This window comes from Adiantum capillus-veneris, chromosome 19 (assembly GCF_014529385.1).
Source record: "Adiantum capillus-veneris isolate H3 chromosome 19, ASM1452938v2, whole genome shotgun sequence".
NCBI classification, from domain to species: domain Eukaryota; kingdom Viridiplantae; phylum Streptophyta; class Polypodiopsida; order Polypodiales; family Pteridaceae; genus Adiantum; species Adiantum capillus-veneris.
In genome coordinates this window covers 36,131,083-36,145,369 of record NC_140949.1, presented here as the reverse complement: position 1 = coordinate 36,145,369, position 14,287 = coordinate 36,131,083, and the positions used below count along the sequence as shown (strand labels likewise).

The 14,287-nt window shown below is 43.2% G+C and overlaps 1 protein-coding gene across 3 annotated transcripts in view; it reads right to left on the bottom strand.

Moving 5' to 3' along the window:
- SNF4 (sucrose nonfermenting-like protein) overlaps nucleotides 1-14,287 on the bottom strand; it is a 35,489-nt gene that overhangs the window by 8,056 nt on the left and 13,146 nt on the right. Inside the window, exons 2-6 of one of the 3 annotated variants that reach the window (XM_086490444.1) lie at nucleotides 5,983-6,070; nucleotides 4,991-5,170; nucleotides 4,751-4,900; nucleotides 4,611-4,670; nucleotides 4,435-4,524 (exon numbers count right to left, since the gene is read on the bottom strand). In XM_086490444.1, the coding sequence (XP_086346570.1) occupies nucleotides 4,435-4,524; nucleotides 4,611-4,670; nucleotides 4,751-4,900; nucleotides 4,991-5,170; nucleotides 5,983-6,070 (568 nt within the window). The remainder of the gene's footprint in view (nucleotides 1-4,434; nucleotides 4,525-4,610; nucleotides 4,671-4,750; nucleotides 4,901-4,990; nucleotides 5,171-5,982; nucleotides 6,071-14,287) is intronic. The other 2 variants (XM_086490445.1, XM_086490446.1) reach the window with 2 other exon arrangements.

Sequence of the window (14,287 nt, the reverse complement as noted above, 5' to 3'; positions counted from 1 at the left end):
GTAAGTCTGAGAGTTTACTTCACCTAACAAACATTCTAAAAAGAACTTTTTGCACGTAACAACAAAGTTATTAGAGCTGAACATACATCAACACCCCACACACACACACACACACACACGAGCATACATCAACACAAAGTTCAACGTACTGAGTTTCTGTCACGACTCCGGAGATCAAGGGCAGACTCAGCCATAATGAAGCCTAGCACTAAAAGAAGCATTATATCGGAAAAATTAGCACAAAAATGAGGTAGTTGATAGCGCATACGCACCACAAAAGATAGAAAGAATTAGCACACTTGCATACATGTGTGAGCATAATGGAGTACATACAAAGATTCTACTTTAGTGGAATACACATGTTCACTCTAGTGGAATACACATGTCCACTTTTACGTTAGTGGAATAACCCATGTTCACTTTGTGGAATGCGCACTACATGAAGCTTGTAGAGGAAGCCACCCACTCTCCTATAAAAGGGAGACTCTAAAAAGAGGATTTACACCTATTTGTACACAGCCAAGATGAACAAAGTGATAACCTTTTTTTAGGGCTTCTGCTTTGTAATGTTGAAGGATCTCAATAAGCTAAATAAATGCATTAGATTATCTAAGGAAACACATGTAACTGACCTATTATCTAGATAGACAGTGGAGGCTTAAGCTTAAATAAGTTTTATGTTTATATACTTGATCCGGTTTAAGTTCTAGGATTTGCCATTGAGTAGAAGGTTCGGCTTCTTCTACTATCATAGAGAGGTGTGCAAAAGACTTGGTCACTTTTGACAAAGATCTGTTCAAGAATGCCATTGAAAGTTTACCTGAAATTGAGTCAAGCGGTAGGAATTTACTGTGGGAATTTTTGTGAGAGTTTATCGAGGATTTTTTGCATGTGGCTGTACTCTCAAATGCCTATGGCGATCGTCGGACCACGCGACTACACGACCTTGCCTCACGACACGATTTCGGAAACCAACCAATTGATTCTTTGGCAGACGTTGTAAAAGAGAAAAAGGCTTTGCTAACCTTCTTGGTAGTTACAAAAAGATAACCTTCAATGAACTTAATAATAGTTTAGACAAGAGATTAACTAGGCTCTGATTATGGCTCTGATACCAAAATACAGTTGGTGTATTTCAAGAGAACTGAGAAGTCTCACCCTCCCGAGAAAGGAAAGTGGTTTCTCGTGCAATTAGATCAGCTTCCCATCTAAGGAGAGCCTGCTGTTTTTCTAGCATAAGCTCGCGTTGATGCAATTCCTGTTCTTTTTGACGAAATTCTTTATAACAGTGATCCTGTTTATGTCGGGATGTTGATGGAATATATTGAGGAAATCAAAAGCTTCTTCATCATAACTAGAGGAATTGGAGGGTGTTCTTCCTGGCGGCAATTCTTGGAGAGGTTGAGCTTTGACTTTGCTTGAGACCATATTCCTGATGAAATTGTGATCAAAGAGAGGCTGACTTACTTTGATTTGTTTTAGTTTCATTTTAGTGGCCAAAGCTGGAATGACCATTCGTTCTAAAGCTGGTGCTTTAGGTTTGTCAGCTTCACGTAGAGCATTTCTAAGTTGCTTCTGATAAGTAGATGCTTCTTTAGAGGTGTGTTGGAAAAAGGTCTTTTTACCTGGTTTTTCAGATTCTAACGAAGAATCTGAATTGCTTGAAGCAGAGTCATCTAATTGGAATTGTTGTTTTCCTTTGGAAAACCTTTTCCATTGTTGCGGGTTGAAGGAGTATGAGCACCAAGCATGGGCATTTCCATTGTGAATTACCACAGTTGATTGATTTAGATCAACATGACAAGATTCGATCTCTTTGTTTGCGTGTGCCTGGTGAACGGTTTGGCACTCCGTCTATTTGTTCATCTACATTGCATGCACAGTCTTTTAGGAAGCTGAGATTTTTTCCAATCACTTTACATGGACTGGGTATGTTCATGTTTTCGTGTTAGAAGTGGTTTCAAAAATTTTCAGCATTGGAGATTCTTGAAGAAGATAGACGCATGACTCTAGACGAAGTAGAAGCATGGAAGAAGCCACATAAAATTTTGTCTCACTTTCGACGCAGCCCAAAGAAAAAGACTTTGCAGGCCTTTATAAATTCAAGTATCGCACGACCCACACATCAGAGTGGGCCGGCGAAGACTCCTTTCGAGGATTACGGATGTTGTTGGCGATCTCCCTCGATGCCATACAGTTCGGTACCAGTACCTCACTTTGAAAAGGAGGGGATGTCACGTGACACATCCAACCCTATGTGTCCGTGGACGAGCTACTTCATGACATGGGTTCAGTTCAGATCAGTCAATCTAGAATAGGAGCAAGAGAGGCAGTAAGAGCATTGCTCACAGGCAACTTCTTAGCAGGACCCCAAGTTCTCTAGCGTTTTTGCATCACGGCAGAAGAGCTAGCGTTTTTGGACAAGAACCCAGATCATCCAGTGTTTTTGCATCTACATTAGCCGGGTGACAGTAGAGGAGAATTCAGCCCTAGCGTTAGCAGTTGCATCAGCAGATCCATAGCAAATTTCACCAGACAGCAAGATTCAACCCTAGTGTTTTTGGTTTGCAGATCAACCTCAGTGTTTTTGCAGATCTTCGCGACGGAATCAACCCTAGGACCAGCGTTTTCAGTTTTCAGCATAAACTCATAGCAGACTAACCCCCGAACCTCTCAGATCTCACCTTTCCGCAGCAGATCCTCGCCGCACGATCAGATCCATCGAAGTTTGCAGTTTCAGCCCGGAAAACGCAGATTTCGGCATCTGCGTTTTCAGCGCGTCGTCGTTGCATCGTCGTCATCGACATCGTCACCGACATAGAGTCAGAATTCAGCAGATAAAGATTTGCAGATTTCAGCCCTTAGCATTTTCAGATTTCAGCCCATCTCGTTGTCGTCCTCATCATCGTCGACATCATCGGCAAGTCCATTGTAGAGATTTGTGCAATCATAAGTAGATCGCTCTCGCCATAGAGAGTGGGGACTTCCAAGGAGGGTTTTGACAACATTCTGTGTCGTATCTTCTCTCTCTATCTCTCAGTCTCAAGCACCTTCATTCGCAGTGTTTATCCACTTTGTTTGTGATCATTGCACTCTCTCACTAAAGGAACGGAAGGCTCTCCCTTCCGTAAGAAAAAGGAACCCTTGAGCACAGTTTAGAGCACTCATCTTGAGCAAAGTTCAACATTCACTTCCGCTGCACCTTACAGCTGGCATGAGGTGGGACCCCTATTCCTAGGATTTCACGAGACAGAGTCTCGAGTGCTTTGCAATTCTCCTACTAAATATAAGTGTCACGTCACTTTCAATGAGTTTACATATTTATTGGCATTTATTAGCCATTTATCAAGATCGTGGGGTTTTGTAAAAGGTAGGGCAAATCTGCGATTTGCCTATACATGCAACCCCTCCCCTTGTACTTTTGTCATGTGTTGTGATCATTGCAGAGCTTCAACGTTCGGGTGTACACTCACTCTCTAGTGTTTTCTCATTGCTAGCGTTTTCTTTGTGAGCGGACTCACCCTCCCTCTAGCGTTTCTAATCACTATCGGTCTCTCTCTCTCCAGCGATCTCTCTCTCCCTTGCTAGCCCTACCTCTCCCTTACCGTATGCACACCCTCTTCGTGTGGCATTGCCTGCAATGAGGTCCCGTGCCTGTTTGGGGAGCGGTACGCGCTAGGAGCTTGACGACGAGGAGATCCATCGCAATAGATCTGAGATCTATTGGCTGCCCGGTACGGAGAGGAGGTTTGCTCGCAATTGTTGCAGACAAGTTCATCACATGATTCACCCTTTTCTGCTGCACCTTTGACATTCATGACTATTCTAGAGGATGGCTTCATCCAACGTGCAAGGAATTGCTTCATGATGGAAGCTCGTAGAAATCCCATGGCCAAGATATATGGAGACTCATATGCCACATAGTGCTAGAGTGGAGATTTGACAGCTAAAGGTTTCATCTCACAAACTAGAGATTGAGGCTGGGCGAGCAGCCCAAATTGCGAGAGACCAGAGGACCTGTAGGGTATGTAAACGTGTGGTGAGAACGAGTACTATGTATATAAATGTTTGTCACACACTTCTAAAAAGTGATTTACATGTCTACATTTGAAAATTGATTCTGTTATCCTTCAGTCTTGTATCTCTCTTCAAGCCACGGCGGACAGCAAACGTTTCTTCGAGCAGCTAGGACCAATTGCAGAAGCATGTGTGTATCCAAGCACAAAGAAAAGTGCTAACAAGATTTGCAGAACTTCTTTCTACTCTAAATTGGAGCGCTACATCCGGCCTCGACTGTATGAAAATCTAATTTATTGATGACCATCTACAAGAAATGTATTCTAAGAGTAAACAGGAAAAACTTGCACTGCTGAAGAATGCCCAAGCACATGCCTAGCCAAAAGAAAAATTTATGTCGATGTTTCAAAGTCTTACTTGCATAAGAATTGCAATAAAGTCTGAAGCAGTTAGCATTCCCACAAACTGTTGTTGATCAGAGTCCCACAATGGTGCCAAAGGTATTCCCTGCAAATGAGCAAATCGTTCAGAGGAGCCAGAATGCATAAAATTGGAAATAGAGAAAACCCTAACTTTGAAGAAAAAAGACCTACCTGCTCATAAAGCACATGGAATGCTTGCTTGATAGGCAGAGAAATGTCCAATGCCACCACCTGTCAGCAATCCTCTTAAAACAGGTGCTTCAATTCTTAAAACCTAGCTGTTTTATTGAGCCTTGAATATGAGAAATCACCTTTCCGGAATCAGGCAGTACTTCATATGCTGTATGGCTTGTCAAAAACTTATCGATACGATGCCGTGATGCATCAACATCTGCCACTGATATATTTTGCATGCCTTCTAAAGGTAACTCGTGAGGCCGTGAAATAGATGACATACCAACCTGAACTCAAAGGGCAAATGAAATTTTAGAAACTTTACAGTTGATTGAGTCTAGAGAAAAACTTGAAAACCACGTCAATTTTATGGATACCCTTGCCATGTTCATTTCACCATCCTCAACCTCCATGCTCCCTCCAAGTACTGCTCCTCCTGGCCCTGACCCACCTTCAATTTCCCTAACTAGTATACAGTTGCTGCAATTGCCTGCAGAATCTGTTACAAAAGGCTGATCGTCATTGTGCCGCCACTCCCCATCCACCACAAATTTAAACTGCAAAAAAAGGTACAGCTTTTACTGTTGAAAATGTCTTCTCAAAAAAGTTCAGTAACCAGAGAACTGTGTAAGCAAGCACTCAAATTAAGTAAAATGAGTAATCTCACATTTGCAAGCAGCGTGTCTTTCACAACTTCTATCAGGTAGACACACACTTCATAAAAATGTGTACCATGACTAGTCACATGTAAAGCCAAAATTCACTTTTAAGGGAAGTCATAGTAGTCATCCACAAGCTATCATGCTTTGATGTACTCTAATTACAATGACATCCCCACTAACCTCATTCCTTAAGCTTGTATGCTAATTGTAAAACCCACTGACAGATGCATGTTTTGTGTCTCTGTTTGTTGTGTGTCAAAGAAGAGTAAATCCAAGCCATTTCTCCTTTCAAAATTTACTGAACTTCTAAAAGCTATTCCACACATCTCGCCATTAAGCAAACAAGACTTTCCAAAGTTCTACCGGTTAAACAATGCAAACCCCAATTAAACAACGTAAACCCCCCAGAACCATTCAAATTGCTGGAGAGCTAGCACTTTTTGGTCCCCATGTTTCAATTCACTTTTATCTACATTGATAATAAAATACTGCAAGCACCCTGATGCAGCTTGCCACTGACTCCCAAGAGCCCAACTCAGTTTCAGAATAGAGACAATTAAAGGTTTGTCACAAAGAAAGTAAGGGCTTATCCATTTAATCTTACTAGCTCTAGCTTAGTCAAGGTCTAGAGTTTACTTGATATTTTCCAATTTGACTGACACTTATTTATCTGTTTTGGCCTTAGTACTAAATGTTCCTATGAGCACCTGATGATAACCTGGAGACACACTCCAGATAACTTGATAAACTGATGGGCATCCTTCAACTTGTGACATAGGTATCATGTCTTGCCACCTGTAATGTACAGATCAGGAGTTAACTCTTTCCCAATGATAACTTGAGTTGAATAGGTCTCTAAGCAAGCTATAAGACAGTTTTCTGTAAGCGCTTACAATCTGTTATGATAATCACACGAAACAAATACACAAACTATATTGAAGTCTTCCAGCATTATACATGACACATCATAGCTACACAAGTACTACTAAATCTTCCAGTACTTTGCACGACACACCTAGCTGCTATGCATAAGGAAAATAGTTCAGAGTTGTGTTCTACAAACTAAGTGAGCCCAAGACACTCTATGCCAATCAGAAAGCAGAAATACAAACATGTCATATCAGTAAAGTTTTAAAAGAAGAAATTCCTTCAAAACATTTCTCAAATCTCTGTTTCATTCTTTGCAACCAAATACGAGTGTTACATCAATTGCAGCATGTACATACTCTACCCTCACTCATGTGTAAAGTCTAAATCTGCATTACCTGCTCTCTTTCTACCCCATAAAAAACGCCTGCTAATTACAATCATCTAGACAACTCGTTACTATTTAAAGGATCCCTGAAATGCAAAGCATGTGCATGAGAAAATTATGAAGACAAATGTCCATGTGCCGTCAAGGAGAGAGAAGAGAAGAAGAGAAATCAATTTCTAAGGAGAATAATTTACTTTAAGAATAATTAAGATAGTTGATGATAAAGGAAAAGAGTAAAAAGGACAGTTTGATCAACGTTGACCACAAGTTGACGATTGGCCAAGGGTTGATTATCAACAAAGTGCACACTGCACAAGATAGCATATGCACACATGAAAACTCATCTACAACAAGGTAGATAGATATGTTAAATACAATACATAAAGTGCGAGGGAAAAACAGTTGTACCTTAAAGAACAAGGAGTTTGAACCATAAAATACGTTTAAGTACTGAACAAGATTTCTTTTTAACATGTATTTGTGTGTATCTTTGTAACTTTGTATGTGTGTGTAAAGCATGTTTGCTAATCAGAGATTCTTAGAAACATTATACAGTAGTCACACTTTTATCATATGCAAACTTTGAATTTAGAAGTCACAATTTTCTTGCCACATTTAGCAGTCAGGCAATTGTAGTTAAAAAAAAACAAGTACGTTAGTATTGGGCAACCAATGCGGTATGAAAAGCAAACTTCGTTTCTTTTTTGTTATACAGAATATTCTGAAAGACTCTCCGCCCACCTTTGTCCCGGCGCCCTCATATATATTTCTTTTCTTGTTGGGTTGTGGGGGATTTTTTCCAAGCATTGCCCTACCTCCCCTTGTGCACCTATTTATGGGGTCGGGGGGTACCCACTTCCATCATCTGGTTGTTGTATTGGGTCTTCTGCTCATGGTAGTCATGGGGGGCTGATCGTCCCCTCCTCCACAGCATCTTGCGTTTGTTGCCTCTCTCTCTCTCTCTCTCTCTCTCTCTCTCTCTCTCTCTCTCTCTCTCATGGTATCTGTTGCTAAATTGGCTTTATCTGACAGGAAAATAATTCTAAATGAATTATTGGATTTATAAGTGAGAGGTTTTTCTCGCTTGGAACACCAAGAAAAATAATTCTAAATGAATTATTGAAATTTTAAGTGAGGGTTTTTCTCATTGGAGACATCCGAGTACAGAGTATTCCTAGGTGCGTCGTTCAAAGTAATGACGGGAGCACTGAGAACGGGAATATCTGTAAGGCCACCAGGAACGGCTACTTCTGATGTGTCACATCGGATGGGTGACAGGGAGCATCAAGAAGAAGTATCCGACCATTTAGGAACGGACATCTCTGATGCGTCATAGGATGGGTGACATGGAGAAGGAGATTGTACCGTAAGTTCGGTAGGAAAGGACTAGGTGATGGGTATTACTGATGTGTCACAAGGTGGGTGATAAGTGCATCGGAAAGGGAATATCCATAGTCAAGAGGAAATTCCGAACTGTGTTAGAATTGTGCACAAGGAAAAGCAAGCACTTGAATGAAGATGGATTCAGAGGAAACTTTGAGGAAAAACAGATGCTTTTTGAGAAAGCGGGATGCTTTTCCGCGAGGAAGTCTATGTCTGCTGGGAAGTGCTGTGAAAGCATTGTTTTTAACTTAAAAGGTTTTATTGAGTTTTTGGACAGATTCAGACCATTTTTAAAAGTGAGCGGTCGCCCACTTAATAAGTGGGCAGCCTATGATTAAATAAAGCAGTATAAACCAGCCAGCAGTTTTTCTCTCTCTTTTTCTATCAGTCAAAAAAAAACAAAAAACGGCCGGGATCTCTACGCAAGCAGCCAATGCTCTGCTATCTTTGCCGTGGCCAAGGAACTATAAAAGCATCACACGCCCTCTCCCAGAGAGAGGACCAGTTTTCACAAGGAGGAGATGCTGCTGCAGATTTCAGCCGCAAAGAAGACATTGCCGGTGATGCCAATGGCTGCCCCAAGTGTACCCAATGTCGCAAGGACCCAATGCGCGAGTTCCCCCGCAAAGAAGTGCCTATGGAGCGTGTTTCCATCATGACAAGCTGCTGTTTTTCTCTGTTTTCAGCCCATAAACGTCGTAGACGGGGCTGATTTACGAGAAGGGACTCGAGAACACACCTCTTTTGTGGGTAGGATTGGAAGAGAGGATTTTCTCTCTAGAGATCTCTTTTGGGAAATTGTTTTTCGAGAACCGAGTTGCATTTCGAGCGTCGAGACTTTGAAGGTAACGATTTTCATATTATGATCTCTAAGTATTTGTTTGCAGGTGTACTTCCTCTTAGTGAGGGGGTAGGAGCAAAGCAAGGCATGAGCCTCTGTAGGAGAAAGCGCTCTGAGGAACTAGAGCCAGATCAGCCCAAGGGTTTTGTACCCAAGTTTGGAAAGTAGATCCACCGATCGGAGAGAGGTAGTCTCTCGAGTTGTGATCCAGAAGTTGGGATTCCCAAGTAAGGACTTCGTGTACAGGAAAGCAGAGTTGTTCTGCAGGAAAAGGACTCTGGAAACAGAGTGGGAAAAGAGAGTTGCAGGGATGCCATGCCCTGAGTCTGGAAGGTGAGATCCAAAGGCGAGAACCTTAGTTCTCGAGGATTTGGAATAAGGAACGGAAGTTCCTTGGAATAGGATTTTGCCCTAGGAATCGGAAGATGAGGCTTCCAGGAACCATCAAGTCTTATTCTAGAATGAACCTGGTAATATAGTCGGTTCAAGTGCCTTGATAGACTTCTCCTCAGTAATAAAGATACTATTACGGGCCCAGTACTCTCTCTCTCTCTCTCTCTCTCTCTCTCTCTCTCTCTCTCTCTCTCTCTCTCTCTCTCTCTCTCTCTCTCTCTCTCTCTCCATATACATATATATATATATCCTCTGGCTTCAGTAATAAGTAATCAATCCTATTTATCCAAATGTATTTTATACCGCTATGCGCTCCCATTTGTGACAGTGGTATCAGAGCATGGTCTCCTCTCTTTCTTTGTAAAGGAGGACGACTCTGGGAAGATACGGAAAGAAGCCATGACAAGGCAAGAGAGAAGTAAGCAGGCGGAACCCTAAGTCCTGCAACGAAAAGCTCGCAGAGTGGGGGAAAAAAAAAATCTCTGCAAGAAGTTGACACAAAACGTATGCCCTATTTGGAAAAATTCGAAGCATCGGCCTTCATGTAACAAGGCGTCTCGTTGAGGTTGTGTCAGACCAGGCCGTTGAGGTTGATTTTCACGGGATTCCCGCGAATTTGATTGTTGTTGCCGGGAGTTCTCGTCAGTGGCCGGAGGTTCTTCTTAGGTAAACTCCAACTTTCCTTTCATGAGCTTGTAGCCGACCACGGCATGGTCCATAAGCTATAGCATGTTAGAGACTTGCTTGGAGAGACAATATCCCTGCAATGGTGATGGTAGTCCAAAGGTGTAGCGCTCGCACTGGTCCTCCAAGGAAATGAACTTAAAGGACACTGGAAGGTACACGTCGAGAAACCTTTGGTTATAGTCGTCCACGGTTTCGGTGGCAAGCATTTTCAAGTTGCCCCACTCTGCCAAAATCCGGACTTCAAAGATCGAAGTCATGTAACTACGTGCAAAAACTGTGTTGAAAGCTTGCCAAGTCCTTGGAGCATGCGGTTGCGTCACGATTGAACTCCACCATTGCATAGCATTATCTTTAAGAAATCCCGTTGCTCGAGAAATCTTGGATTCTTCTGTATAGTTCCCCAAAGCATAGATGTTGTCGAATTGCTGTAGGACCTGCAATGCTTTCTTGCGATCTTTCACCCCGGAAAAATTTGACTGTCGTGCCGCCATTTTTGAAATCTTTGGGTTGGTTAGGCGCATATCCCGGATATGGATAATAAGGGTATCCATATGGGCTCCAACCATTGTAGCCTAGTGGCGGTGGTGGTAATGGAGGTGGGGGCAATGGCGGTGGCAAAGGCGGTTTGCACTGGGTCAGATGGCTGCACCACATTCCTGAAAACTCCCCCGATCGGAACAGACGGCTAAGAAGGTTGCCCGTTGGAAGCTCTCGTACTTTCTGCTGCCGGAGGAGGAGGTATGACTTGGGGCATCAAAGGGGGTAACATGTGGTTCAAAAATTGTTGAAAACTTTACAGCATCGGAAGATTCTGCTGAGGATGCCGCGAAAGAATGTCGTGAAGCTCGTTGAGCAAAAACTGCAAATATTGTTGAATCCATGAATTCCATGTCTTGGGTTCTTTATGGCTTATGCCCTGTAAGACAGAGCGATGGAGACGGGAGCGGAGCGCGCCCGATGCGCAATGAAGTAAGGGTGGGAGTGGCTAATAAGTTCGGGATCGGAGGCCAAAGATACCTCAAATAAATTCCATAAGTCTCTGGTTTGCTCTGTCTGCTCTTTTGTGGGACCGGTATGCTTTCAAAAAAGCACACTCCTAATGCTCTGATACCATTGTCACAAGACGGGCACCACGTGCACATAGAAAAGAACAGACTGAACAGACTTTTAGCACTTCAATAACAATTGAACTGAGAGAGAGAGAGAGCGCGACACAGAGTGGCAAGATTCCACCCCAGAGAGTATTGGCTCCAAACCTTGGCACCGTTTTCGGTATTTCTTTATATTGCATCCACATAGTACAAGCCGGTACTCCAAACTCTGCACCTTCTCCAGGAAGCATGCCAGAGAATGAGCCCATGGCCTCATATTTAAAGGCCCTAGGCCCCAAAGGTAGTTTTACATAAAAAGCCTTCACACTCAAAAGCTTCTGGTCCAAAAGCAATGCCAAAAAGCTGCCAGCATAAATCACGGAATTCCGTACAACTGCCACGTCAACAATCAACGCAAAACGCAGAGCGTCCGTATAGCTGCCACGTCATCAGTTTTGCACAAGTCTTGATATGTGTGTGTGTGTGGGGGGGTCCTGCTTTATTTTAATTCCTTTACGTCGCTGGGGCCCCATCGGACAGGGTCCCCATAAGTTGGTATGACTTCTTCTTCTGTTACTTCTTCTTCTTAGTATTTAGGCCCCTCAGCCAAGATCTGCAAGTTGGCTCCATTCTTCAGGGCTTTGACACGTCAGCAATTTGTGACTATTGCTATGGATTTTCTCTCTGATCTTCCAAGAACGCTGACAAGGAATGATGGTATATGGACCATTATTTGCAAGTTCAGCAAGCAGGCCTACTTTAATCCTGTCAGGAAGACGATAAAGTCTGATCAATTTGTGACTATTGCTATGGATTTTCTCTCTGATCTTCCAAGAACGCTGACAAGGAATGATGGTATATGGACCATTATTTGCAAGTTCAGCAAGCAGGCCTACTTTAATCCTGTCAGGAAGACGATAAAGTCTGATCAGATGGCACGGTTGTTCATGTACAATGTGTTCAAGTACCATGGTATGCCACAGTCTATTGTCAGTGATCGTGATTCTCGTATGACGAGCCTATTTTGGAGAGGCTTGTTTTAAAACATGGGCACCACGCTCAAGTTTTCCTCCTCATTTCGTCCACAACCTGATGGACAGTTAGAAGAGGCTAATTCTAATGTCTTAGATCTACTAAAATGCTATATGTCAAATAATAAGGGCAAGTGGGAAAAGTATCGACCCATGCTTGAGTATGCGTACAACAATACAGTGCATTCATCAACAGGAAAGGCACCTTTTGAGATTGTTGAGGGTGGCAAAAAGATTCCTCCCATTTTGCACACAAAAGACAAAATTTTTGAAGCAAATCGATATGTTGAGAATATGGATGAAATGTACAAGAAAATCAAGCTTGCCTTGGAGAAGACTCAAGCAAAGCAGAAAAAGGTTGTTGATTGTCACCGAAGGGGATCGATTTGGGTTGCTGGAGCTTCATTGTGAGACCATAGTGTGTGTGAGCAGTGAGTGCAAGTGATCACAGCTTTAATGGAAAGCTTGCCTTCTCCCCTGTTCTATGTTGCACGATGATTCCGCTCTCTCCTACCTCTCTCCCCCTTTCAATACAGAATCGTAATGCCCAGCTCAAGGGCTTTTCATCTGTATGTACAGTTGTATGGGTTCTCGTCCCAATTCAAAGGGCAAGTAGCCCTACAGCAAATAGAGAGGGGCATCTTTCTCTCTCAGTAGCGCTATGTCCAAGAGTTGTTGGAAGCATTTGGTATGACTGAGTGTAAACCTATCTCATATCCTATGGATCCCAACTAGAAGTTGTCACAGTATGACCCCTCAAATGTAGTCCATACTGCAAGTTATCGGAAGCTAGTCAATTCTCTTATTTGGTACTCAACACCTATTTTGATGTCAGTTTTTGGATGGGACTTCTCAGTTTGTTTATGCAGAGACCTGCCAAGTCACATATGGGGGAGGCTCTTTGGACTGTGCAGTATAAAGCAGTCAAAAGTCGTTAGGCATTCTCTATGTAGGTGGAGTTACGGACTTCGAGATCATTCTTCGAGGACGAAGTGATTCAGATTGGGGTGGACATTCAAATGGACAACGGTTGACTATAGGTTACACCTTTTCTTTTGGCTCAATCCATGGAGCAGTAGGAAACAGCCTACAATTGCCTTATCATCCATAGAGGCGGAGTATAGGGCTGTTGAAACCAGCCCGTAGGGCAGTAGACTTTAGCTTTCATCCGATTCTTTAGTTGACTTTACGACACAGAAACTTCACGAATAAACCGATGATTGGAATTAACACTTCAAACAAAGCATGGCCTCTGAGCTAGAATGTTTCCAAGCAGACAGCGACACCCTAGGGCCTATAGGCCCCAAAGACTAGCACCCCTTGGAAAAAACCTACAAGTTCCTACAAGCCGTCCCGCTTTTACCGGGCTGAAAATGACCTACTCTAGCCCGATTTCAGGAGTATAATCACAGCAGGAGGGTTCACAAACAAAATCCCCATGTAAAAGGTGACTTTCCCGGCGCATACAAGCACTTTCCCAAACATGGCGAGAATCTGCAGCTCGCTGAAATCTCTGTTTTCTGCCCCAAAGATGCACCAGATCACCTGTATTGTGATCTCCTTGCTTCCCCGAAGCTCCAGAGGGTATTAGGGATCGATTAGGGTCAAAACCCTAAACCTGCAAAAATACACAGCAGGCTGCAATTTACTGTTTCGGGCTCCATTTTCGCGTTCTGGTCACATACGTACCAAGCCGTGCCGGACGCATCCGTAGCAAGCCCTCGTACTCCCGCACCCATACCTCCAATCCAACAAAAGAATAAAGCAAGCCGAGATCTGTCATCTCAAACTCCTTAGCTAAGGTCTCCATAGTATTGCGAATGTGCTCAATATGGCTACCTGTAATTGTTACCATATACATGTGGTAGTGATGTGTGTGAACACACTAGGACCGCCGGGGCATTTTTTCCCTCTTTAGGAGGTTTTTTCCCCCGTGCATTGTATATACGCCCATCACTCTAGGGCTATCTATCTTTCCATTGCACACTAAGTAACACACTCTCTATTGTGTGCCTTGAGCTTCCTTCGTCTTCTCCAAGCTGTGTGTGTTTCTTTGCAACCCTAATTCCAACAATTGGTATCAGAGCAGGTCACGTCCTCCCGGGCTTAGTCGCCAGCTGCTCCAGCACACGCCTGCTCACTTTCTCCGATTTCAGTGAGCTTTGGCGAGCGTTCGCAGGTCGACAAATATTTTGGGAAGGCTCAAAGAGCTTGGTCTACCCAGAATTTTGATTTGGGCTCATTTCGGCCTCCGTTTCCACTACGGGCAGTACTGCACAGGCTATTTCGTCATTTTGTGCAGATTTTCTGTCAGTGCCGTTTTCTGCATAA